The sequence below is a fragment of the Panthera uncia genome, chromosome F2 (assembly GCF_023721935.1).
Source record: "Panthera uncia isolate 11264 chromosome F2, Puncia_PCG_1.0, whole genome shotgun sequence".
NCBI lineage: Eukaryota > Metazoa > Chordata > Mammalia > Carnivora > Felidae > Panthera > Panthera uncia.
In genome coordinates, this window is record NC_064812.1 from 41,780,417 (window position 1) to 41,808,240 (window position 27,824).

General features: G+C 35.0%; 1 protein-coding gene across 3 annotated transcripts in view; it reads left to right on the top strand.

Moving 5' to 3' along the window:
- VIRMA (vir like m6A methyltransferase associated) overlaps window positions 1-27,824 on the top strand; it is a 58,581-nt gene that overhangs the window by 8,974 nt on the left and 21,783 nt on the right. For 2 of the 3 annotated variants that reach the window (XM_049633115.1, XM_049633117.1), the window contains exons 2-15: window positions 605-720; window positions 4,748-4,849; window positions 6,144-6,192; window positions 7,967-8,135; window positions 10,040-10,162; window positions 10,722-10,994; window positions 14,989-16,129; window positions 19,073-19,564; window positions 20,568-20,722; window positions 22,993-23,075; window positions 25,086-25,179; window positions 25,317-25,861; window positions 26,388-26,623; window positions 27,133-27,385. In XM_049633115.1, the coding sequence (XP_049489072.1) occupies window positions 605-720; window positions 4,748-4,849; window positions 6,144-6,192; window positions 7,967-8,135; window positions 10,040-10,162; window positions 10,722-10,994; window positions 14,989-16,129; window positions 19,073-19,564; window positions 20,568-20,722; window positions 22,993-23,075; window positions 25,086-25,179; window positions 25,317-25,861; window positions 26,388-26,623; window positions 27,133-27,385 (3,831 nt within the window). The remainder of the gene's footprint in view (window positions 1-604; window positions 721-4,747; window positions 4,850-6,143; window positions 6,193-7,966; window positions 8,136-10,039; window positions 10,163-10,721; window positions 10,995-14,988; window positions 16,130-19,072; window positions 19,565-20,567; window positions 20,723-22,992; window positions 23,076-25,085; window positions 25,180-25,316; window positions 25,862-26,387; window positions 26,624-27,132; window positions 27,386-27,824) is intronic. The other variant, XM_049633116.1, reaches the window with a different exon arrangement.

Genomic DNA, 27,824 nt, shown 5'->3' on the forward strand with positions numbered 1-27,824 from the left:
ATAGAAGTAAGTGTATACTAAATATAATTCATGCTATCCATGTCTTTTATTTTGATAAACAGTTTGTGGATTCAGATTATTTCAGGGAGGGCTTAACTTCAACTATTAAATACCTAAATGACTCTCCTTCATCTCTTGTTATTAGTTGTATGTAAGTTTAGTAAATTAAACTGATTTAAGTATAGATCTGTAGTCTCAGTCTCTTATTTATAATTCAGAAATTCAAAAATGGCAGAAAAGTCCACCCTGAATTCATTTGGTCTTGCAGTCTAATCTGAACTGACATGGTAGTTACAATCTTTTTTAGTATGAATGTTTATACATGTAGCTGCAGAAATATTAATGTTTTGATGACAAGATAATCAAAAGCAGAAGCAGAGAGTGTTAAGTAACATGTAATATTTGTATCATACTCCCTTTCTAAAAACCCAGAAATTCAGGATTGTGAAAAGCATCTGGCACCAGACGCTGTTTAATGATATGGAGTTTAAGATTATTTGTGACATTTTGAAAGAAATTAAATTGAAGATGAATAAATTTTGAATAGAGAAAGTGTTTGGTTTTGCTTACAGTATGTCCCTGTCCTTCTTCTTTTTTTTTAAAGCAAAGTTCTCATATAGATGTAGTACGTTTTCCATGTGTGGTTTATATCAATGAAGTCCGAGTCATACCCCCAGGAGTAAGAGCCCATAGCAGCCTGCCAGATAATAGAGCATACGGGTAAGTGAGCTTTCTTTTTAAAAGTGTTTGTGACAAAAGATTGTCCTAGACATATTCTTAAATGCAAAAATTTGAGGTAATGTTTTGTAAGTAAAACAAACAGCAACCTAAAACTTTACTCAGTTATGTTATGTTGGATATAGGTTTTCTATATAATCCACATATTATTATAAATTTGAAAAGCGATTATTTGATCTAAGTACCAGAAAAAAATTTTTCTTCATTTTTTTTTTAATCGGTGAAATAGGTTTATATTTTCTAAAATATTCTAGGGTGGTACAGTCTAGTAATTGAAGTATTTTTAACCTGGCTTTTTCCTTGAAAATAAGTAAGAATTAGTCTGAATATTTAGAAATGTATCTTTTATATTATTTTATATCAGTTTTCATGACTTAATGGTGATCTTCTTAGCCTGATACATGTGTCTTTTTATAAATTTGTAGCTTCACATTAGCCTTTAGTTTTAAGTAGCAAGTACTTATTTGATGCTTTCTCTTTCTTAGGCTCTGTGGGAAATAAGCAAAATGTAAGACATGGTCTCTGATGTGGAGTTGTTGATAACTTTAACAGCTGACCTAAAACAGAGGAATTTGATCTCTGTTGTACCATGAATAATCATTTTCTTCTTCTTATTTTAATTACATGAATTGGAAGTATAAGCCAAATTTTGGTTTTGGAAGCATGAACATATACAGTAAATATATTTATATGAGTTTTTAGCTTATAGTCTCAGTACCACATTTTATTATGTGCATGTTCTAATAGCTTAATTTCTGTTACTTGAAAGAGTTAAACCAGCTACTTAGTGTTATGGTACAGATTCAAAGTGAAGGGCTCATTTCTTCATAATTATGAAAAGTAGTTGGTTATTTGTAGAAATAGATATAAAATCTTTATAGGTTTTCAGATCATTCAAAAATACAACAAATACAAAATGAAACAATAAAAATATTTAATGTTTATAATGAGAAATCATCACTGACTTCATATATCTTTTTTATCCGCGTTTAAGGAAATAAAAACATGTTTTCCAATCATTTTCTTCTTGTTTTTTCCTATAAAGGGAGATGTGTGTAGAATGGAAAAGATGGAGTGATGACAGTGTAATCTAGCAGTCTTCTCTAATTGTACTGCTTTTGGTCAAAGAAGGTCTATCAGTTATCTCTTGCTACATAACAAATTACAGCAAATTTAGCAGCCTAAAACAGTAAACATTTATTATTTCACACTTTTTCTGAGGGTCAGGAATCCAGAAGTGGCTTATTTGGTTCAAGTTCCCTCATGAGATTATAGTCAAGATATAGTCCAGGGCTGCAGTGATTTGACTGGGACTGGAGAATTTGCTTAGAAACTCACTCACATGGCTGTTGTCAGGAGACTTCAGTTCTTTGCCAGGAGATCTCTATGGTGCTGCTCATGTCACAACATGGATTCCTCCAGAGTGAGTGAGAGCGCATACTTCTAACCCAGTATCAGAAGTGATGTACCATCATTTTTACCATATTCTGTTCATTACATGTTCTGCTGGTATGGTGTGGGAAGAAACTACAAAGGTGTGAATACCAGGAATGAGGGGTCTCTGGGGCTGTCCTGGAGGCTGGCTAGCACAACAGGCAAAATGGATCTCTTCCATTAGCTGCAATGGGTAGGAGTATTGTTAAATTTTCCCTTTTTTCTCTCTTGTATTTCTTAGCTGGGGGTAAATGGCAGTTCATGTTTTAATAATTCCAAATATGAAATTATCAGAAACAACTTTATACATCATTAATATGTTATAGAACAGTAAATTAAAGTATTAATACAGTAATGCAAATAAGTGTAAGATGTCAGAAAGTAATGTTAGAGATCCAGTGATATTTGTGCAGCATACTTTACAGCATTGTTTTTTCTCATTATAAACATCTTTATACATCTAGCCAACAAATTAAAATAGTTAACAAGAAGTTTTTTCTCATTATAAAATTCAGGAATGTATAGGTAAAATTAAAATCCCTGTAATCCCTCCCTCCTAAGAAAATCCTTACATTTGATGCATTGTGTTGTTTAATATATATGTGTATATTTGTATATTTTGTTGTTATATGTGGTGTTTGTATATTTTGTTGTTATTTTTTATAAGTGTGGTATCTTATGTGAGGTTAGGTTTTAGAGTCAACTTTTAAGATGGAAGTCTAGTGCAGTCAAATCACCATTGATTCTTTAAGTTGCTTTTCACTGACCAGTGCTTGAGTTTTTGGGGCTTCAAAAGTAAAGAATTTACATTTGAGTTACCTTTTTCCTTTCCTTAGATACTGAAGGAATCTAAGGATTCCTAGTATCCTAGGGTCTAGTTTGAAGAAATAAAGGAAAGAGAGACTAGAGATGTTGCGCATATACGGTTGAATTTGGGTTAGGTAAATGTTTGCTACTCTAACCCAGCTGTATACTGTTTTGTATATTTCTTTTTTACTTAACATTACGTCAGGAGTACTTTCACATCATTAAATACTATTTGAAAATATAATTTCTAATGGTTGCATAATCTAATGAATGACTGTACAGTAGTCCCCCCCTTATCCATGGTTTCACTTTCCGGGTTTCAGTTACCTGCGGTCAACCGCAGTCCAGAAGCAGATGATCCTCCTTCTGACAGATCGTCAGAAGGTCAGTAGTAGCCTAATGCTAAGTCGTGATGCCCATGTCATTCACCTCACTTCATCTCATCACATAGACATTTTATCATCTCACATCACAATAAGAGGGAGTACAATACAATAAGATATTTTGAGAGAGACTACATTCCCATAACTTTTATTACAGTATATTGTTATAATTGTCCTATTGTATTATTATTGTTAATCTCTTACTGTGCTTAATTAGAAGTTAAACTTTAATATACGTATGTATATATGTGTATACACACACACATATATATATGTACAAATATATATGGAAAGAACAGTATATTTAGGGTTTGGTACTATCCATGGTTTCAGGCAACCATTGGGGGCCTTGAAATGTATCCCCTGTGGATAAGGGGGTACTACTGTACTGTAATTTGTTTGGCTAGTTCCTTATGTGGGGACCATTAGGTGTTTTTTACTTTTCAAATTATAAATAAGAGTATGATGAACATTCTCTTGAAAAAAAAATCTTTTTTTGTGTATCAGTGTTTCCATAGAAACACCTAGAAAAAAGGTATTTCTGCATCAGATGGTATGAACATTTTCTCATTCTCCTGAATTTTATTGCCATGTTGCCTTTCAGAACAATTGCGCGTGTTTGTACTTCTATCAGTGCATAAGGGAACCTATTTGATATACGTTGGGCATTACTCCTTTTACCATTTGAATTTTTTGTAAATAACAAAATATGTGATGTTTAGAATCAAGGTTTTTAGTTGAGTCTGAGGAATTTCAGCCAAGGGTAAAATATGTATCAAGTAAGATTTCATTCTAACACAAATTAAATAGGCTTTACTCTTAACTATGTAAGTCTACAAAAAAATCAAAATGTTTATCTAAATTGCTACTATACAAATTTGAATTTAGGCTTTAAGTCACAATTTAGGGCTCTAATGCCAAAATTATTATTATAATCTTGTATTAATGTAGGTTAAGTTGAAATCAAATTGTAATTATAAAGCTCAAAGTTAGTTAACTCCTGATTCTTTCTGCTAATGGAAGGGAATCATGCTATAATGAATTATAAAAGTAGGTGTTACAATTAATTAGCATTTGTCTTTATAATACATTAAGACTTTAAAATATTTATGTGTATTAGAATGGCCCAAGTAGCAAGCTAAAGATACTTGTTGATTAAAATTTCATTTTCAGTAATACTCAAAACGCATAGGTGTCTACTTAAAAATTGAATATGAATTTTAAAAATTACAGAAAATAATTACAATTAACTGTGTATTTTTATTATTTAAATCTTAAGATATAATTCTAGGATTGCTTTTAAATTTGTACTTACTTTGTCTTTTGTTTTAATTTAGGAACTGATTATTGCAAAGGCTGATGTTTCAACTTTGTTTCATTCACAGGGAGACCTCTCCACACACATTTCAATTAGACTTATTCTTTAACAATGTAAGCAAACCAAGTGCCCCAGTTTTCGATAGGTTGGGAAGGTATGTACCTACAAGGTAATTGCACCAGAAATTTAGGAGTTAATAGGCAAAACCTTTTTATTCTTTAGATAGAAGAAAAGGATGTATCTGTTGCTGGACCCAAGAACTCGGGGTTTATTTTACCAATTAGCATTATTAAAGAAATGTCAAGCTCCTAGAAAGATGTTGAGTTTCTTTACAGAGTAAAAATTTAAATGTGTGAAACATTAGCCATCTTGTTTGCTTTTTATTGGTGTATACATTTCTTATACACACATCAAATGATTTAATAATAATCTTCTAATTTGGAAAAAATTGCTTTTTGATTTCTTTAAAAGAACTGTATAAACACTTTGGTAACTAATAATTTGTATCTTTTACATCAGACTATTTCATAATTTAAAATTCCATGGGCATATTTTGTAAAATGAGAATTTTGTTAATAGAAACCTCTATTTTGGATTATTTAATACTTGCCAGGTATTACTAAAACTAGTTGTTTTGATGTCTGCAAAATAATTGACCATTAAATGGGCTTAGTAAGAACTCATTTATAAATTTTTACTTATTTATTTTGAGAGAGAGAGAGCAAGCTGGAGCAGGTCAAAGAGAGAGGTAGAGAGAGAGAATCCCAAGCAAGTTCCCCACTGTCAGTGCAGAGCCTGATATGAGGCTCAAATTCACAAACTGTGAGATCATGACCTGAGCTGAAACCAAGAGTCAGATGTTTAACCTGCTGAACCACCTAGGTGCCCCCTAGAACTCATTTATAAAATAAAAAAAACTTAAAGGCAGGTTAAAAATGGAAAAACTTCTATCCCTGTCATGAATTAAGTTTTTTAGATTTCAGTTGTCATTTTATTGATCTTTCACTCAATATTAATTTATATTGATAATTTGGCTTTTTTTTTAAATGAAGGAAACCTAGATAATCTGAAGTAGTTAAGTTTTAATATTATGGAATGTTTTTCTTATGTCAGTACCTACTTTTAAAAATAGGTATTTTTCTCTGTTTGGTCCCATTATACATTTTAGGAAGGCTGTAATGCAATGGTTCTCTACTTAGCTGTATATTAGAATTACTGGGGGTGCTTTTTAAAAAATACTGATACCTACACTTACCCCAAACCAATTAAATCAGAATCTCTGGGGAGTTTGTTTTATACTTGATAACATTTTGGGGGAAGTAAATTAAAACTAAACTTAGTGGTTTATTAAAACAATAATCTAGTATTTGGTTTTATTAAAACATATAAATTGAGAAAGACTTCTTCATGAATAATGATGTTCAGTGTTTGAGCCTATATATTTATTCCTACTCTTTTGGCAGCCTGGAATATGATGAGAATACTTCTATCATCTTTAGACCCAACTCAAAGGTAATTGCAGAAGTCAGTTTTCATCTTGTTACTACTGTTTGTTTTCACTTTCATTGAGAGTTTTGATCTACATAAACCAGTGATGCAGAATATCGGCCTATTTGGTTCTAGTGCTGCAGGATAACATTTCTTGTCTGATTCCTCTTGCATCCAGAAGCTATTTTAAAATGGAGCAAAGACATTCTAATGTCACTGTCTACCTATAAAGCTCTTTCTTCCTCTAATTTTAGTGTGAGTCAGGAAGAGGCCAGCATTTGTGCTTGCCCTTCTTTCATTTAGGTGAGCAAGTTCAGAAGATGACAGGAAAGTAAATTGTTACTAGACACCACTGTGCCTTAGGTTTCTTAACAAATATATTTTATATTCCTTTCGTATCAAAAGTATGTCTTTTTTCTTGATATAACAAATGCCATTCTTTTTTTTAATTTATTTTTATTTTTAAAAATTTTTTTTAACGTTTATTTATTTTTGAGACAGAGAGAGACAGAGCATGAACGGGGGAGGATCAGAGAGAGGGAGATACAGAATCTGAAACAGGCTCCAGGCTCTGAGCTGTCAGCACAGAGCCCGACGCGGGGCTTGAACTCACGGACCGTGAGATCATGACCTGAGCCGAAGTCGGCTGCTTAACCGACTGAGCTACCCAGGCGCCCCTAACAAATGCCATTCTATAAGCATCTAGAAAAGCTAAATCATGGGTGATCTGAAATGCAAAAAAAACTGTCCTAGTATGGGGCTACTTACTTAGGCCGTTTGTTTTTTCTTGGTGGGGAGGTGGGTATTTAATCCTCTATTTGCTGTTTAGATTAAGTTATCTTCCTGATCTCTTTATTTGTCTTCCAGTGGGGCTTCTGTTTAGAATCTGTCAATTCCTGGGCATAGTCTTTGAGCCGTTCTTTTGGTCCCCAGTTTCCCTTTACTGGAGTTTGCTAGAGTTCGCAAGGAGAATAATAATTTCATTCTTCCTTATCGTGCCTCCAGAATGGGCCCCATTACTACTTCTTACTTTATCTTTACTCAACATGGTAGAATGGAAAGAACTCAGAAGTCAGGGGCTTTGGTTTCTGGTTCAGGTTCTTCTACTGACACTCTGATTTTCTTATATATTTGTACTCATTCTGGCTACCTCTCATAGTATTGTGGAAATATGGCAATTAATGTAGATAAGCATTGAAAAAAAGTTTTTTTTTTTATTTTATAAGAAAATATTGAGGTTTAATTGCATTGATAAAGTCTTTGATCTTTTTAGGAGAAAGTTTCTTTGCAAAAACAATTTGTTTAATGCTTCTGGTTACCCTTACTTTTTAAGTACAACATGGGCACATTAAGTATACTTGCATGTATGAGTTGGGCATATAAAAAGAATGCTGTACAATTTTACGGATTAGAATTCTTGAGACTGGGCATAATTTGTGCTTTTGTGCACCTCCATGACCTCTATAACTATTGGAGTTTAATTTATTAATTGGCAGTAACTCTCACTTAATTTCATTCTCATTTCCCTTCTCTTGACTGGGAATCTGGTTATGCATTTTGAACAGAGTTGATGTAAAGTATCAGACAGGAGAGATGTAGTCTTGAGACAAATTTAGGTATGACAATTCTGGAGAGCCATATAAAAGCTATGCCTCTGGATGTATTTCCATCAATATTGACCTTTGCACTTTCAGCATACTTTTAAAGACTTTAGTTTAACCATAGAGTAATTTGATATCAGTTTACTTTTGGCATATTAAAAGATTAACCTGGAAGATATTTTCCCCCAACAAATTAGGTGAATACTGATGGTTTGGTGCTAAGAGGCTGGTATAATTGTCTAACACTGGCAATATATGGATCAGTGGATAGAGTGATAAGTCATGACAGAGACTCTCCACCACCTCCACCTCCACCTCCACCTCCTCCCCAGCCACAGCCAAGTTTGAAAAGGAATCCAAAACATGGTGAGAATTTTACATTTGTCTTTGTCAGTGACACTATGTTCATTATAATAGGAAAAGGTAATCGAAGTAGCTCTTTGAAACTTTGAAGAGCTTTTGAAACTTCCTTAAAACTTGAGAAGATATCTTTGTCAGTCTCACAATTCTTTCCTATAAAAGAGTTTATTTTTATGTTGAAGTGGTTACGTTTTCTTCCTCTAGTTTCCTAGATACTTTTTTAATTGACCTGAGGGTTTTTTTTTTTAATCTGTAAGTGAAATGTATTCCAGTGTTTATTCATGGTTTAATATCAAAATTATCTCCAAAGGAATTGAGGAATAGGCAGTAAGTTTGGTATATATGGTTAGAATACTCATGTTAATGGTATTTTTTTTTCAGGAGTGCATTTCAGATTTGGTTAGATGTCTAAATGCAGATTCCCCCCCGCCCCCCCCCATTTTTGAGAACCTTTTGCTCATTAAGTGGAGACAAGAAAAATAAGAATTCCATTAAACTTTAGTGACTCTCCTTCTATAAGGCAGGTAGTTGGACTCCTCTTTCAGAGGGTCTCATCTCCTTATTCCAGTATTATTACTGTAAGCTGTTGAAATATGGAGATTCAGGAATACATTTTCAAGTTATAATTGAGGTCACTAGGAAAAATCTTTTGCTTTACAATGAGCATTTTATGAGTAAATAAAATGACCTTCTCTTAAACATCATCTAATAGTGTCGTGTGAGCTCTTTGTCTTTGATGGTCACACACCATATTTTCATGTCTTTTCTTAAATCTTACCTATTAAGTGCGGTTAATCTTTCACTTTTTCTTTTAATCCTTTAGTTTTCTGTGCTCATTTGTCTTTTTTACCAGACTCTGAGCTCCTTGTGGGCTGAGAGTATATTTTACTTATATTTTGTGTTTCTAGTTTTATCACAGTGCCTAGTGTATATAGTGGCTACTCAAAATTTTTGTTTAATTTACTGAATTGTTTTAAAATTGGCATTTGTGCTCATCCATTTATTTATATGGATGTATGTGTTTTTAATTTTTAATTTTGAAATAATTATAGATCCATAAGAGGTTGCAAAGAAATGTATGAGGAAGTCCTGTGCACTCTTTCCCCAGGCTCCCTCACTGTTAACATCTTTTACAACTGTAGAACAATATCAAAACAAAATTGGCATTGGTACAATCTGTAGAGCTTCATTCAAATTTCACCAGTCATATGTACACTTTGTGTGTGTGCCTGTATGTGTGTGTAGTTGTATGCAGTTTTATTCATGTATAGCCTTTCATAACCACTACTACAATCAAAATACTTGATTGTACCATCACAAGATTGCCTGGTGTTATTTTTTAATAACTACACCCGTTCTACCCATCTCAAACCTTTGGCAACCACCAATCTGTTCTCCATTTCTATAATTATATTATTTCATGAGTATTGCATAAATGGAATCCTGTAGTAGGTATCTTTTTGAGATGGGCTTTTTCCAATCAGCATAATTTCTTTGAAGTTCATCCACTGTTGTGTGTATCAATAGTTCATTCTTTTTTATTGCTCAGTAGTATTACATAGTATGGATATATCATAGTTTATTTATCCAATCATTGAAGGACACTTAGATGTTTTCCAGTTTTTGACTTTTGCAAATAAAGCTGTTATGAACATTTGTGTACATCTTCCTGAGGAAGATAAGTCTTCATTTCTCTGGGATAATGCCCAAGAGTATATTTTGGTATGTGGGAAGTCAGAAATTCTAATGTTTGTAATATAAATTAATTTGTAAAATTTGTTAGCTGTTAGGAAGGAAAAGTTTAACAATAAATTCTGAAGATGAAAGACTCAGCTGATAACAGCATTTTTGTCATGCATTCATTTCACTTTAATAATTTGAAAGTTCTTTTTCTGTCTTTAATAAAAAAGCTGATGGGGAGAAAGAAGATCAGTTTAATGGAAGCCCTCCAAGACCACAACCTAGGGGACCAAGAACTCCTCCAGGACCACCTCCACCTGATGATGATGAGGATGATCCCATACCTTTGCCAGGTGTGAACAAAATCAGTGCTAGTTTTTCATCCCCTGATTAATGTTATAGTGCTTTTTGATTAAAGGAAAAATTAGATATCGTTAATCAAATCTTGATGAATGCCCCTCACACTTTATCCTATGCGATATTTCCTTGTGTTTTCTTTTGGCAAATGAACTTGTTTAAAAAAAAAAAAAATCAGTTAATTCATTTGAAGCTGTACCGGCATTGCTTTGAAAATAATTTACTGTAGTGGTGTATACAGAAGAATACCAGTTAAAAATAAGCAGTATGTATTGGAAGAAGTAAACAACCTGTGTACTTAATAGCTATAAAGAAAAGGATTAGTTTGCGGTGTTAGAACATAAAATAGTATACTTTATTAATTCTTACTGTGTAAAATTGTGCAACATATACTCTTAATATTTTTAAAAGCAAGTAGTTTAACCACTTTTTTTTTAAAGGGTATTTATGAGCTAAATCATCCAAAATGTCATTAACTAGTTGCAGTATCCAGTATGCTGCCTTATGTTATTTAAACCATTAAAATAATCTGTACCTTAAATCTCAATTTTTCAGTATCTGGTGATAAGGAAGAGGATGCTTCTCACAGAGAAGATTACTTTGAACCCATTTCTCCTGATCGGAATTCTGTTCCCCAAGAAGGGCAATATTCTGATGAAGGAGAAGTAGAAGAGGAACAGCAAGAAGAAGGAGAAGATGATGAAGATGATGTGGACGTAGAGGAAGAAGAGGATGAGGATGAGGATGATCGCCATACAGTAGACAGTATCCCCGAGGAGGAAGAGGAAGATGAAGAGGAAGAAGGTGAAGAGGATGAAGAAGGTGAAGGTAGGTTATGTTTGTTAGGACGTTTTTTTTTTTTTTTTTTTTTTCGACAACGTTTTTAATTTATTTTTTTGGGACAGAGAGAGACAGAGCATGAATGGGGGAGGGGCAGAGAGAGAGGGAGACACAGAATCGGAAACAGGCTCCAGGCTCCGAGCCATCAGCCCAGAGCCTGACGCGGGGCTCGAACTCACGGACCGCGAGATCGTGACCTGGCTGAAGTCGGACGCTCAACCGACTGCGCCACCCAGGCGCCCCAAGGACGTTTTGGTTTTAAGTACTAGGAACTGACTTGCTGTAGCTCTCAGCAATCCAAGAGAATTCATAGCAAAGATAAATGACTTTCAAGAAACTCAAGGGATAGACTCTAGCTGCACCTCAAGACTTGACTAGAACGGGGATTTCCATTTTTTGTTTGCTTTATGTTTCTGCTTTATTTTCTGTCAGCCAACTGTTGTTTCTCTGCCCACCCCACAGGTTTAATCTCCTTTTTTTGTTTTTAAGTTTATTTATTTTGAGAGAGAGAGAGAGAGAGAGAGAGAGCAGGGGAGGGGCAGAGAGAGAGGGGAGAGAGAGAATCCCAAGCAGGCTCTATACTGCTAGTGCAGAGCCTGACACGGGGCTCAAACCCAGAACTGTGCTGAAATCAAGAGTCGGGTGCTTGGGGCACCTGGGTGGCTCAGTCAGTAAAGGGTCCGACTTTGGCTCAGGTCACGATCTCACGGTTTGTGAGTTCGAGCCTCGTGTCGGGCTCTGTGCTGACAGCTCAGAGCCTGGAGCCTGCTTCAGATTCTGTGTCTCCCTGTCTCTCTGCCCGTTCCCTGTTCACGCTCTGTCTCTCTATCTCTCAAAAATAAATAAACACTAAAAAAAAGAAAAAAAGAGTTGGCACTTAACTGACTGAGCCACCCAGGCACCCCAGGTTTAATCTCTTTTTAACCAACCAGCCTACACTACCTGTGCTATCTCCGTCTTGTTTGCATTTTTCTGGGAGATTGTTTGGCTTGCTCCAATATCATTTGTCCCTTGGTACCATCAGCTTTGGCCAGGAAGCAAGATCATGTAGGAAATACATGAGTAGAGATTTGGTAGGCTGTTTTCAGAAAGGAATGGTGTAAGCTGGGTGGAATTCCTAAAGATGCCTGCCACCTAGATACTTTAGCAAATGCTACATTTTTAGTAATTCAGGGGGAAAAAAATCTCAACTATACAGGGATGTATGACAGCATGATGTAGTCCTTTCATTAGGCTTTATTTTTCCTTTGAAAGCAAAAAGTGAGAGCGACTCAAGCTAATTGACTCTTAAGTTGTCTAAGAAACGGCATGTAATGTTAAAGCATTTATGTAAAATAACATAAACTGCCTTGTTTTTTTCTAAAATAGGGTGAGGATTATTCTCCATGAGAATGAGGGTCATTTTGGTATCACAGGTGCCCTTTTACAGAATACAAATAATTAGGTTATTGAGTGATACTTTTGTATCTTCCCCCATTCCCAGATTAGCAAATAATATTTTTTATGTTTATTGTATTTGGCAAATAGTAGTTAGATTTCAGGCAGGCTGTTTTCTTAATCATTTTTGTAGAGAAGGTGAGAGAAAGAGGCTGGTTACTTTGGTTTTTAATAGAAGATATCTGGCTTATCCCAGAGTCGGGCCTCTGTAGGCCCTTATCTTTTCAAATAATGATGAGTATATATGGCTAAAGCAAACTTGTTTTGAACAAAAGGATGTCTACAGATGGCTGATGCTGGAAGAATACTCTAGAAACATTTCCTTTTCTTATGTAGGCAATTATTTCAGTTTTCCCACAACCAGGCAATAGCAGTGTTAAAAAGTAAAACCAAGTTTTGTCTCTAACCTTGTTTTATTTGAAATACAGGAAAAAGTTGCACATGTATAATGATAAGAAAGCTTTGTTTTGGTCCAACTGAGCATTTTAAGTGAATAAATTTTCTTTAAAAATAAAATACAGACCTAGGAGGGGTGCCTGGGTGGCTTAGTCTGGCTCTGTGCTGACAGTGCAGAGCTTGCTTAGGATTCTCTCTCTCTCTCTCTCTTTCTTTCTCTCTCTGCCCCTCCCCTGCACACACGTGCATGTGCGCGCGCTCTCTCTCTCTCTCTCTCTCTCTGTCAAGAATAAATAAATAACTTTTTTGAAAAATTTAAAAAATACAGGTCTGTGTGGCAGGTAAATGAAGAGAAATAAAAATTCAGGAATATGATACTCAACCATCAAAAAGAATGAAATCTGGGGGCGCCTGGGTGGCTCAGTGTGTTGAGCGTCCCACTTTGGCTCAGGTCATGATCTCGTGGTTCTTGATTTGGAGCCCCGAGTTGGGATCTGTGCTGACAGCTCAGAGCCTGGAGCCTGCTTCAGATTCTGTATCTCCCTTTCTCTGCCCCTCATTTGCCCGTGCTCTGTCTCTTTCTCAAAAATAAACAAAAAAACCGAAATCTTGCCATTTACAACGACATGGATGGAGCTAGAATGTATCATGCTAAGCGAAATAAGTCAATCAGAGAAAGACAAATACCTTATGATTTCACTCATATGTAGAATTTAAGAAACAAAACAGATGAATAAATGGGAAGGGGAGGAAAAAAGAGAAAGAAAAGAGGGAAACAAACCATAAGAGACTCTATTTTCTTTTTTTAAGTTTATTTTTGAGAGAGAAAGTGCATGCGTGCACGCAGATGGGTGGGGGAGGGGCAGAGAGAGGGGATCTGAAATGGGCTCTGTGCTGTCAGCTGTGAGCCTGATAGGGGGCTTGAACCCATGAACTGTGACATCATGACATGAGCTGAAGTCGGTTGTTCAACCAGCTGAGCCACCCAGGCACCCTGCATAAGAGACTCTTAATGATAAGAGAACAAAGCGTGGGTTGGCAGAGGGAGGTGAGTGGGAGATGGGCCAGGTGGGTGTTGGGGGTACTAAGGAGGGCACTTGTTGTGATGAGCACTGGATAGTGTATGAATCACTGAATTCTCCTGAAACCAATATTGCACTGTATGTTAACTAAAATCTAAAAAAAAATTGGGGAATATGAAATTAATGTTAAAAAAGAACTTAAAATGCTTTCACTGAAAAATTTGGTTTAGCTTTGTGATTATGGTGTTACAGTTAAATTTAATAATCTTTGCCTGTCAGTTTTTCCCCCATCTTAAAAATACTCTTAAGAGGGCAAGGTTGGGGCGCCTGGGTGGCTTAGTTGGTTGAGCATCCGGCTTCGGCTCAGGTCATGATCCCACAGTTTGTGAGTTCGAGCCCCACATCGGGCTCTGTGCTGACAGCTTAAAGCCTAGAGCTTGCTTCGAATTCTGTGTCTCCCTCTCTCTTTCTCTGCTCCTCTCCCGCTCATGCTCTGTCTCTCTCTCTCTCCTTCAAAAATAAATAAAAACATTAAAAAAAAAATTTTTTTTTAAAAGAGGGCAAGGTTAACCTCTTCCTTCTTGAGAGAGGTGTTTTTTATTCCTTTAAGACATTTTTAAAAATTTATTTATTTGAGAGAGAGAGAGAGAGAGAGAGAGAGAGAGCATGAACTCATGCACAAGGTGGAGAAGGGCAGAGAGAGGGAGAGAGCAAAAATCCCAAGCAGACTCTGCACTTGTCAGTGCAGAACCCAGCGTGGGGCTTGAACTCATGAACTGTGAGATACGACCTGAACCAAAACCAAGAGTCTGTCGCTTAACCCACTGAGCCACCCAGGCACCCCAAGACATTTCTAGTTTTATTTCTGTGAAGAGAAGATATCCATAGAAGAGTCAGTTGTAAAGTTGAACAGATAGAAGACTTTGCTTATGAAGTTTCTTATTAATTATTCTACTAGAAATTATAAAATGTTGGTAATTGTTGATAAGATGTTGGATCAGGAGTTAATTTTTTTGAGGAAATCATTCTAATTTTTTGCCATAGTACTAAATAAAGTATTTTTTTGATTAACTAGATTTTTTTGCATTAAACAACAGTAATATTTAAATATTCAAACTGATTTTCAGGGGATGATGGTTATGAACAAATTTCCAGTGATGAAGATGGAATTGCTGACTTGGAACGTGAAACATTTAAGTATCCAAACTTTGATGTTGAATACACTGCTGAAGACTTAGCTTCAGTTCCTCCTATGACATATGATCCATATGATAGGGAACTTGTACCACTCTTATACTTCAGCTGTCCATACAAGACTACTTTTGAAATTGAAATCAGTAGGATGAAGGATCAAGGTCCAGATAAAGAAAATTCAGGGGCAGTAGAAGCCTCAGTGAAGTTAACTGAACTGTTAGATTTGTATCGGGAAGATAGAGGTGCAAAGTGGGTAACAGCTTTAGAAGAAATTCCAAGTTTAATAATAAAAGGATTAAGTTATTTGCAGTTGAAAAACACAAAACAAGACTCTCTTGACCAGTTGGTAGACTGGACCATGCAAGCTTTAAATTTACAAGTAGCTCTTCGCCAACCCATTGCCTTAAATGTCCGACAACTCAAAGCTGGGACCAAATTAGTGTCCTCACTAGCAGAATGTGGGGCTCAAGGAGTCATGGGACTGCTACAAGCAGGAGTAATCAATGGATTATTTGAGCTCCTGTTTGCTGATCATGTGTCATCTTCTCTTAAGTTAAATGCTTTTAAAGCTTTGGACAGTGTCATTAGTATGACAGAAGGAATGGAAGCTTTTTTAAGAGGTAGGCAGAATGAAAAAAGTGGCTATCAAAAACTTTTGGAGCTCATACTTTTAGATCAGACTGTGAGAGTTGTCACTGCTGGTTCCGCTATTCTTCAGAAGTGCCATTTCTATGAAATCTTGTCAGAGATTAAAAGACTTGGTGACCATTTAGCAGAGAAGACTTCATCTGTTCCTAACCACGGTGAACCTGATCATGACACAGATGCAGGACTTGAGAGAACAAACCCAGAATATGAAAATGAGGTAGAGGCTTCAATGGACATGGATCTTTTGGAATCCTCAAATATAAGTGAAGGGGAAATAGAAAAGCTTATTAACCTCCTGGAAGAAGTTTTCCATTTAATGGAAACTGCACCTCATACAATGATCCAGCCTCCTGTTAAGTCTTTCCCAACGATGGCACGTATTACTGGACCTCCAGAAAGGGATGACCCATACCCTGTTCTCTTTAGGTAAGACATTTTCAGTTTGGGAAAATACGTTTCACAAATCACTACAGGCAATTTTGTGTGATTGATTTTGGTTTTTCAAATCTGTCTGTAGGCAGTGCATATCTGTGTAAGAATACTCTATTTCTTTTTTTTTTTTTTTTAATTTTTTTTTTTTTAAATTTTTTTTTTTTTTTTTTGGGACAGAGAGAGACAGAGCATGAACGGGGGAGGGGCAGAGAGAGAGGGAGACACAGAATCGGAAACAGGCTCCAGGCTCCGAGCCATCAGCCCAGAGCCTGACGCGGGGCTCGAACTCACGGACCGCGAGATCGTGACCTGGCTGAAGTCGGACGCTTAACCGACTGCGCCACCCAGGCGCCCCAAGAATACTCTATTTCAAAAGAGTGGTGAAACTGAGAAGTATGCTACTGTGGGAGAGCTGCATTTTATTAGTACTTAAACTAGTAATAGTCATTTAAGTTAAAGATAGTGATAGTTAACAACAGTGCTTACATAAGCATGTCTATGAGCAAGAATAAATGAGAAACTGTAGAGTTGCTTCTGGGAAGGTGGTACAAGAAGATGGCCCAGGAAGGAGAGAACTTTTCTGTGTGAACCTCTTTGTACTTTATCATTTTAATACGTTGCAAGTTAAAGTTACATTTTACTAACTTAATTTTACAGACCTGGTTAAATGCTCACAGATTGAACCAGCCAGGTGCCCCTATCTAACTCTTTTTGTTGATAGAGTTTTGACATTATTAGGATCAGCACCCACAGTAGATTTTTAAATTTTGTTTTAATTTTTGATAATTTATTTTTTGGCATTTTGCTTGTAAATAATTTTGTAGCTAACGAGAAAATGGCATTTTAATTGTTATTCCTTATTTCGGTGATTAATTTTTCATTTGATTTAGGGCATACTGCATTAACAGAAGATGAGATGCTTAACCATTCTAAAATCTGTACATACCCATTCCTGTTTTTCGCTGAAACTATTAGATCTTGCCTTAGTTTGAGTTCTTACGGTAATAAAAGATGATAATGCTAGAGCAAGGTCTGGTAAGAGATGAGGTCAAGAGTACAAGTGTAGAGGTTTGGCTTTGAACAGGAGAAAGGAAATCTTATGTGTACAAATATAGATACATTTATAACATGGAGACAGTAAAAGAGCAAAGACACTTCACACTGACCCCTTTAGTTTTAATAAGAAAGGAGGTGAAGTCATGCACTGAGGATACCTGAGGGTAGTGACTTTAAGGAAGGGAGTGATGCTCTTAGTTACTGAGGGGAAACCAATAATTCAAGGCTTATTAAGTATTGTTTTCTCCTCTGTAACTGGAGAAGGTACATTTAGATATCAGACTTGAAATATAGGGCCTTGAATGCTGTGCTAAGGAATTTGGATTTTTTTTAGAATGTGGGAAACTCTTCACTGTTTCAGAGTAGTAGATCTGATCTGATCAAAATAGCATTCTAAGATCTTATGTTGTTAAGATATATTGCAATGGAAAAGAAATTGGAGTTAAGGAAGTAGATGAGCCAGTCTAGATTGTACTTTAAGTACTTACCAAATATAGTAGCACTTACAGGGAATGGAAAGACAAATATTGTGCTAATAGCAAGAGGGTTTTGAAAGAGCAGTTACTAGGACTTGGTGACTGGACCTAATAGCTAAGAGAAAGTGAGAAGGAGCCAAAGGTGTTTTGAGGTTTCTAGCTAGGGTACCTACTAGAACTGGGATTTTATTGATAGAACCTGGTAAATTAGGAGGGGCAATGAATTTTGAAAGGAGAAATAATTGCATTTTGGAGAGATTAGTTTGAAGTAATGCTTTCCTTCCAGAAAGAAAGCAGGTGTTCCCTGTAAACCATGTTGTTTGCGTAAACATTTTAGGCAAAGTGAGCATTCTTACCAATTGGGGGATGCAACCCTCCCCCTCCTCAAATCCGGGTTCCCAGATGCCAGCCAAGGACCAGCCTCAAAGAAGGCATTTCTAAGAGTAAGCAGTCTGAGGCCTGCAGTATTAACGGTTTCTGAACACTCCACAAAGTAGTTAAAAGATGCTCTTAGAGTATAGTGGTTCTGGGATTTTATCTTCTTGAGGATTCTGTTTGCTTTTGTAGTCAAGAAGTTACTGGGGGGTGTTTGTTATCCTGAAGTAGAAGCCTGCGTTAAAGGAGTAATATGAGGAAGCAATTGTATACTGTATGATTCCAAATACATGACATTCTGAAAAAGGCAAAACTATGTGGAGACAGTAAACAGATCAGCGATTGCCAGGGGTTGGAGGGAGGGAAATGGATAAATACATGGAGCACAGTATTTTTAGGACAACGCAGTAGCATTTGTGTCTATTTTGGGGTGTTGAGTAAGTTCATGCTTTTTTCCACTAAAAGTATGTATGCTAAAAAATGGTTCTTAGATTTGATAAAAGTGCTATATGATAGTATTAACTATTCAAATACTAAACATTGATAATTTTAATTTATTTACTCTAGTAGAAAGTACTAATTCAGATATACTACCTATAGTAAATCTGAATAAACTACATATTTTTTGTAGTACATGTATTATATTTTTCCTGGATACACTTAATTCAGATACACTGGTATATACCATGAGTAGAGGAAGACCATGGTGAAAAAGAAATATTTGACAAGTGGCCTGGAAAGAACATCCAGAATTTAAAGTCAAGGTTGATTCTGGAAAGAGAAAACTTGTCCACAGTTATTTGTTGAACGTCCATTGAATGTTAGCTAGAAAAAAGCCTCACGCAATTTCACTTTTATTTGACCCAGTGGAGAGAAGACTTGCTGCTTGCATTATGTTCTTAAAGTAGTATATTGCTGAGGGTAAAGATTGTGGCCATTAACTTTTTTACCTCTCTCCTATCTAACGAATATTGAGTAAATGAAGAATGTTTTGCACTGACTTCACACGTATCAATTAATTTTTCTACAGGTATCTTCATAGTCATCACTTCTTGGAGTTAGTTACCTTGCTTCTGTCAATTCCGGTAACAAGTGCCCACCCTGGTGTGCTGCAAGCCACAAAAGATGTTTTAAAGTTTCTTGCACAGTCACAAAAGGGTCTTCTTTTTTTTATGTCGGAATATGAAGCAACAAATTTGTTGATCCGAGCTCTGTGTCACCTTTATGATCAAGATGAAGAGGAGGGTCTTCAGTCTGATGGTGTCATTGATGATGCGTTTGCCTTGTGGCTACAGGACTCAACACAGACATTGCAGTGTATTACAGAGCTCTTCAGCCATTTTCAGCGTTGCACAGCCAGTGAAGAAACTGACCATTCAGATCTCTTGGGAACCCTTCACAATCTTTATTTGATTACTTTTAACCCTGTGGGAAGATCAGCTGTTGGTCATGTTTTCAGTCTTGAGAAAAATCTCCAAAGTCTTATTACTCTAATGGAGTACTATTCCAAAGAAGCCTTAGGGTAATTTTCTTTTTACTTGTTAAATTTTTTATTATTCAGGAACACTGTGTCAGTAAAGGGCTAGTTTCTTAAAAGTAGGTGTTGCATTTGAAAGTAAAAACTGTAATTATTTTTTGACATAATACATAATTTGTTAATTAAGGATTGGTATGACAGAAATCTCTAAAATATAAGATGGCTATAAAGCAACGAAATGGATCTTTTTGCAGCTTCTTCCACTTTCCCCTTGGTGTTGACAAGACTGCAACTGTAGTACCCTTGCTAATTTGTGTGTAGAGTAATCCTAAGGCACCAAAATATATACTTGCAGAGTAATGAGGACTATCTTGCTGTCTTGAATTTTCCCTCACCTTTATACTGTGGTGCTCTGGTTTCAGAAGTACTTTGACTAAATGGATGTGGGGGATTTTAGAATGATACTAGTTTTCAAGAGCTGCCCTGGAGGGCAGAGGATTTTAGTGTCTGAGGAGGTAAACATGCTCTTCCTGGCTCATGTCATACAGAGCAGTGACATCCAGGTAGCTGGCCTGGGTCTTGCTATGACTCCTTGAGTGATAGGTCTTTTGGTGGGGGGGGGGGGGGGGGGGTAGAAAGGAAACACCATTGGCTTCCATGCCTAGCTCTACCTCAGCAGTTTCACAGAAGACTGAGTGATGATGGCAGTAGATTGATTGTTCCTACTTATCTGGAGTGGACAAACGTTTTAAAGGAGACCATTGAAGTAGACTTCTGGATCTTTTATTGTTAATATTTCATTGTTCTTCCAATCTTATTTCTTAATAGAATTTCACTTTCTATTGTGATACATGTTCTTTGTTTAGTGCTTTCAGGTGAATTGGAGGTGAATGTTAAAATCTGATTTCATGTCTTCAGGAAGTTAGTTATGTTTCATTGTAAAATTCCCTGGTCTCTTTAAAACCAAATAGAAAAAAAAAAGTGTTTAAAATTGTTCCTGGAAGACTTGTTTTCATACCAAAAACTTTAAAACCTTATTTTGTTTCAGTGATTCCAAGTCTAAGAAGTCAGTAGCTTATAATTATGCATGCATACTTATTTTGGTGGTGGTTCAGTCTTCCAGTGATGTCCAAATGCTAGAACAGCATGCAGCATCTCTCTTGAAGCTTTGTAAAGCAGATGAAAATAATGCTAAATTACAAGGTATGGTACTTGAAGTTGTTTAAGCATTTATGATATGTGAAGGGAAAAGTCTTTGAATATCTGTAATTAGTACTTTATCATGTTTTGATAATATACATAGTAATATGCTGTTATTGCCTCAGGGTACCCTATATGAAAGTGTTTTATATGGTGTTCTTAAAAAAAATTTTAGGAAGTTGTTGCAAGTACCTTTTCCTGGAAAATCATGGTAATTGGTAGTTGGTTGAAGTTACTAATCAAAATGGAAGAAGTAGCTTAAAGGTGAATTCAAAAGTTGAGTTTTGTGTATAGTTTGCATATGTGTGTGTTTTTCTATATATATCTCTAAGTATAACACTATTCTAAGTACAACTTAGAAATCTATTTGTCATTAACACATTGTGCTATCTTTAACAGTGAAAGATAGTGAATATGAACATTCTTTTCTTTTTTTAATACTTTTTTTTAAAGTTTATTTATTTATTTTGAGAGACAGAGAACATGAGCAGGGGTGGGGCAGAGAAAGAATCCCAAGCAGGCTCCACACTGTCAGTGCAGAGCCCAGTGCAGGGTTCAAACCCGCAAACAGCGAGATCATGACCTGAGCCAAAATCAAGAGTCAGATGCTTAACCGACTGAGCCACCCAGGCACCCCGAGCATTATTTTCTAAAATATTTAAATATTTAATTAAATATTTTTAAATGTTGAGTGAAGTTTATGGCAAAGCTTATATGGGCAGTCCTGAAAAATCAAAGGTATTTAATCACAGTTTTTTATTATTTTGCTTTGATTTTTGGCTTTCTGACCTTACCAAATAGAAAATTTGAAAACATTGAGTAAATGCTATAAATAGCATGTGGCCTTTTTTCTTTTTAATCTTAAATTTTATGTGTGGTACTACCAGTAAAAGTTGGGTAGTAAATTCAGCTTCCCGTCTAGGAAATAGGTTTTTTCCCTGTAGTGTGCCTATATAAAAGGAGGTCACACAACATCTTCAAAGGTATTATTAATGCTTTACTACTTATTCTGGGTGATGGGTACACATATATGTTTTATTATTCCTTATATTTTTCATTGGGACAATATATTCTGTATATATTGAAAGAGTTAATTTAAAAACACATAGGAAAAATACTCATGTGCATGGTTGTAATCCTCATGGAGGAGTGTGTAGAACCAAGGAGAGACATGACTATTTTGTTTCCTTTAGTTTTTCCTACAAAGTGTCTGGAACTGGCATATCACTTTTTACATTAGAATGCTTTTCTTAAAACATTTTTGGTGATAAAGTATAGGTATTATAGCGTAGCTTCTAGGAGAGGGTTTTTTTCTACATTATTCCACTCAGTTTTTTTAAGTATAATTGACACACAATGTTACATTAGTTTTAATTGTACAACATAGCGATTCCACAACTCTATAGGGTTATGCGATGCTCACTGCAAGTGTATCTATCATCTGTTACCATACAGTGCTATTATAATGCCACTGACTATATTTCCTACACTGTATATTTCATCCCTTTGATTTATTCATACCATAACTGGAAGCCTTTACCTCCCACTCCACTTCACTCATTTTGCTCATCCTTCCACCCCCATCCTCTCTGGCAACCCACCAGTTTCTTCTCTATATTTATGGATCTGTTTTTTCTTTTTTTGTTTGTTCATTTTTTTCTAGAAGAGTTTTAAATTCATTTGTGGTAGATGGTATATTTCACTTATAATTGTTTATAAGCAAAGTGTGTTATTATTTTGGGATGATAGTGATTATTTTTAATTTTATAAAGACAAATAAGGAAATTGATAAAATTTAAAATTCATGTTAAGAGAAAAGACACTCAGCAAATGTCTACCACTCCCCCAACAGGGTTGATCCTGTTGGAAATTAATATATTTTGTGCATGCTTTTTGGGGGGTGTGGGAGGCAGCAGTAGCATTAAGTGAATAAACACTATTTTATTATGTTAGTTTATAAAAAGTCTTTTATAAATCTTTTTAATGTTGTAAGTTGATGGTCCTGTTTAAGCATGTAAACACTTAAGTTTTCAGAAACCAAGTAACTAAGAATGGTCACTTCTTACTTCTAAACCAGTGTAGTAGTCCATTTACATTTCATGTTAAAACTTTTTTAAAAAAATTAGACATGAGCTCATCCCTGTATGAAGTTTAGATTATTGAAATCAGTATGAATCTGACAATGTTCTTTGGAAAAGAATACCTTTACTTCCTTTGTTATAAAGGCTTTTATTTTAAAATATTATATTATAAATGACCTCTTTGTTTTTAAGAACTTGGCAAGTGGCTTGAACCTCTGAAAAACCTTAGATTTGAAATTAACTGCATCCCAAACCTAATTGAATACGTTAAACAGGTAAGTAAAACCTAAAAGTACCTTGATTTTATGGAACTGCATGGTAGTGTATAGTAGTGTTACTTTAAATCATTTATGTAGATAATGCAGTAATTGTTAAGTATACTTGATTGATTTACTAGACTTTATGGGTGCAGATTCATACATATATGTAGATGGGTATGTGACGGTGTGTATATGGGAATACACATGCAGACAACCCTGTGTACTGTACTACTTTCCACTACCAGATTCTTTCATATTTTTTTTCTCAAATTGGAGTAATATCACTGCCATTTTGATGATATTTACAACAGTGTTTTAAAGTTAAGTAATTTAACATATTAATTGTTTAAGTTAAACTTTAGTGAAAAAAGAACTTCCTTCAAAATTTTTAGGCAAAAATTGACAAGAGTCAATTCCAGATAAGCACAATGGGGACTAGTTATAAATTTGTTAATTTGGGATGGTCACATCTATAAATAAAATATTCATGAAAGTTGAAAATCATAAAACTCATAATAGTACATTTGAAAAATTCATATACAATTCAAGTAATTAGTAATTAAAAATTCACTAAGATTGTTGTATTGTCAGTTTTAGAAGTTAGTGTAACATAGGAAGAAGGGCTAAAGGTGGTCATAGATGCATAAAAAGTTTAAGCTAAAAGAATGAACCTTGAATTATCTCCTCTTTCATTTAACAGGTAAACTCTGTGTATTTTTGTGTATGTGTGTGTGTAAAACATCTTGGTCTTGGAGTTGAAATGTGTTATTAAAATAACATACATGTATTTCTTTCTAATCTGGGTTTCTCTGCTTTAGATTTTTCTTTACTGACTTGTCTCCCTTATCTTCTCCTTTTACTCCATCTTTCCTAAGAGTACTTTAATCTCCTTTGGTGCCATCATATTCTTCTGTGTTCCTCACTCTATGCTTTGTATGACGTCTAGAGCTTCTCATTATATTCAGTCTTTTATTTGGCAGAAATATGATCATTTTTGGTCTGTAAATTTAAGTTGTCATGTATTCGGGGTACTTGTGTGTGGTCAGGAAAATATATAAGGAAACATCCAGTAAACATCAGATACTTGGGTACAAGATTTTAACCAGTAAGAAATTTAGTTCTAGAAATTTAAATTACGTGCTATAATTAAAGGAATTTTGACTTTTCTGTAAATCCTTATTCGTTAATTATACTTAATAATGAATGACTCTTATTCCAAGATATACCAAAAGCAGTTCATCTGAGACTGAAACTTCCCTTGGTGGCTCCATGCTGCCTTATGTAGTTTGTGGAATTATCATGGAAAGGCAGCAAGGAAGAAATCAGAGGAAAAGATGTAAGGTGAAAAATGTATAAGGGAAAGGAATTTTCTAATTTTTAAGTTCCTCCTCTGAGGTTTAGAAGCTGAAAGAGTAACATTTTTAAATGTTATTTTTTCTGAGGATTTTCAAACCATCTGTGCTTCTCTGTAGAAACTACAAAAACAGACATAACTATTGTCAGGAAACATGGCATGGGCAGGTGCTAAGGACATAGGCAACTGTATTTCTTTTTCCTTTAACCATGTCCTAACTGACCATCACAACTAGGTATCTATATTTAAGTGTATGTTATATAGTGCTAAAACTTTCCTTGTTGCTTCCTCAGTTTTAAAAGAGGTTTAGTGCCCATAAGGCTCTGTAAAATCAGTTATTGCTTCATTTTTGGGAGGGAGGGTATTTAGAAAGAGTATATGATAAAGAACTATTTTAAATTCTTAATACAAGGAGTCTCATTCAGTTTTGTATGTTACCTTTGTTTTTAATCAGCACTTTTTAATCTACTTGCACTTTGTAATTTTTCATTTTATAAAATAACTTTTATAAACTTCATAAGCATTATTCATGTTTTACATTTAATTAAGATACTTAAAGTGTAAGTACTTACTATGAGATGTATTTTTAACTAATGCCTTCTTGGGAATTTTTTCTCAATTTGTATCAAAGCACCAAGAATTAAACTTTCTGTTCATTTTTATTTTTAAAGAATATCGATAATTTGATGACCCCAGAAGGAGTTGGCCTTACCACTGCCTTGCGTGTTCTCTGTAATGTCGCGTGTCCACCACCTCCTGTTGAAGGTAATATGGCTATTATACATTAAAAACTATTCTTAAGGCCTAGTATAAATGTCATTTATTAAATAAAATATTAAAAAATCTTAACTGATTATTAACATATAAGTAATTAGTTTTTTTTCCCCTTATCCTATATAAAGGTCAACAGAAAGACCTGAAATGGAATCTTGCCGTTATTCAGCTTTTTTCTGCTGAAGGAATGGACACCTTTATTCGGGTTCTACAAAAATTGAACAGTATTCTGACTCAGCCCTGGAGGCTCCATGTCAACATGGGGACTACCCTTCACAGAGTTACTACTATTTCAATGGCTCGCTGCACACTCACTCTTCTTAAAACTATGTTAACGGAACTCCTGAGAGGTGGATCCTTTGAGTTTAAGGACATGCGTGTTCCTTCAGCACTTGTGACTTTACACATGCTCCTGTGCTCTATCCCTCTCTCAGGTCGTTTGGATAGTGATGAACAGAAAATTCAAAATGATATCATTGATATCTTACTGACTTTTACACAAGGAGTTAATGAAAAACTCACAATCTCAGAAGAGACACTGGCCAATAATACTTGGTCTTTAATGTTAAAAGAAGTTCTTTCTTCAATCTTGAAGGTTCCTGAAGGATTTTTTTCTGGACTCATACTACTTTCAGAGCTGCTGCCTCTACCATTGCCCATGCAAACAACTCAGGTATCACTTCCATATAACATGCATCTTATAAATGACTGCAGTAACGCTTTAAAAAAAGCCAGTGATTTTGTTAAAAAAAAAACAAAACAAACCCACAACCCTCATCCCCTTCCCCTAAAAAAGACATAAAATAACCGGATGAGGGTGAGATAAAACTGAAGCAAGTTGGTCATTAAAGAAATATGGGGGGCAACATTTTAATAAATTTTTGTTAATGTGAATTTTATTATGCTGTTATGTATACTTGTACTTTTGTTATTTTTAAATCCTTTTTTTCCCCTTTATCATGTGTTAGAATTTGCCATTAACTAGGTTGGTTCACCAATGGACTCTGTTCTACTGACTGCTAACCTGAGAACAATAAGATTTTCTAGATGAATTGAATTCAAGCAAATGTTTAATTGTATAATAGAAAAATGTTTTAAGCATGTGTTCTTTTCATAACAGTTCTTCCTGAACAATTTTTGTGACTATAAATAAATATTAAAGAAAATCTACGTACACACACAATATACTTTTTTAACAGGTTATTGAGCCACATGATATATCAGTGGCACTCAACACCCGAAAATTGTGGAGCATGCACCTTCATGTTCAAGCAAAGTTGCTCCAAGAAATAGTTCGCTCTTTCTCTGGCACAACCTGCCAGCCCATTCAACATATGTTACGGCGTATTTGTGTTCAATTGTGTGATCTTGCCTCACCAACTGCACTTCTGATTATGAGAACTGTGTTGGATTTGATTGTAGAAGACTTGCAAAGGTATTAAACATTTTTTCCTCAAGTTATTTTTGACACATACATTTTTTTTCACTTAGAATGTGGAAACCAGGGTTTAGAATGCTCAGATAATATATGTGTGTGTGTGTGTGTATATATGTATGTATATATATATATATATATATGTATATATATATGTGTGTGTACACATATACACAGGTATACATACACATTTGTGTATGTATATGAATATATGTAGATTGTTTTTAATTGGAAAACTTTATTTCACATGCAAGATACCTTGAAGGTCTTGATTTTGGGTGTTTAAAAGGTGAACTATAAAGTACTCTGATTTAAAAAAATATATATTGAAATCTGAATTTATAAAATTTTATAATAATTGTAAAATTCCAAAGAAGTCATAATATCCAAGGATTGAAATATTTTATACAAGATTTGTGTAAGATGATATGTGTTGGAAAATAAATATTAGTTAAATAATGCCTTAAAGTTAAGAATTTTGTTTACTAAATGTATTGATTTTATTTCAGCACTTCAGAAGATAAAGAAAAACAGTACACTAGCCAAACCACCAGGTTGCTTGCTCTTCTTGATGCTCTGGCTTCACACAAAGCTTGTAAATTAGCTATTTTGCATCTAATTAATGGAACTATTAAAGGTGATGAAAGATATGCAGAGATATTCCAGGATCTGTTAGCTTTGGTGCGGTCTCCTGGAGACAGTGTTATTCGCCAACAGTGTGTTGAATATATCACATCCATTTTGCAGTCTCTCTGTGATCAGGTATTTATAGTTATTTTATAAATTCATTTTTTGTATATGGTTCCAAAGCTTCCCTTGATATAAATCTTGTCTGTGAACACAGAGATCTCATCTGTTTTATTATTCCTACTGTTGTTCGGGGAGATCTTGTTTGACCAGTGAACCAATAATAAAATGGTTTGGTGCTTCATAGCTTTCTTTGGGTTTGTACTTCACAGGTTTCTCTGAAGAGCTCTTTATGAGATTGCATCATTGGATAGTTACTTTATGTGCCACTATATTCGTTGGGGTTGGTTATGTCCAGCATGTTCATTTTCATTCCACTTATACACAGATTCATTCTTGAAATTTATAGCTTTGTGATTGGTTGAATTAATACCATGTGTTTTTTTGTTAGGACAACTTTTGAAGGTATCATAGGCTACTACAGTTTTAGTGTGTTTCTGACTACTCTCCTTAC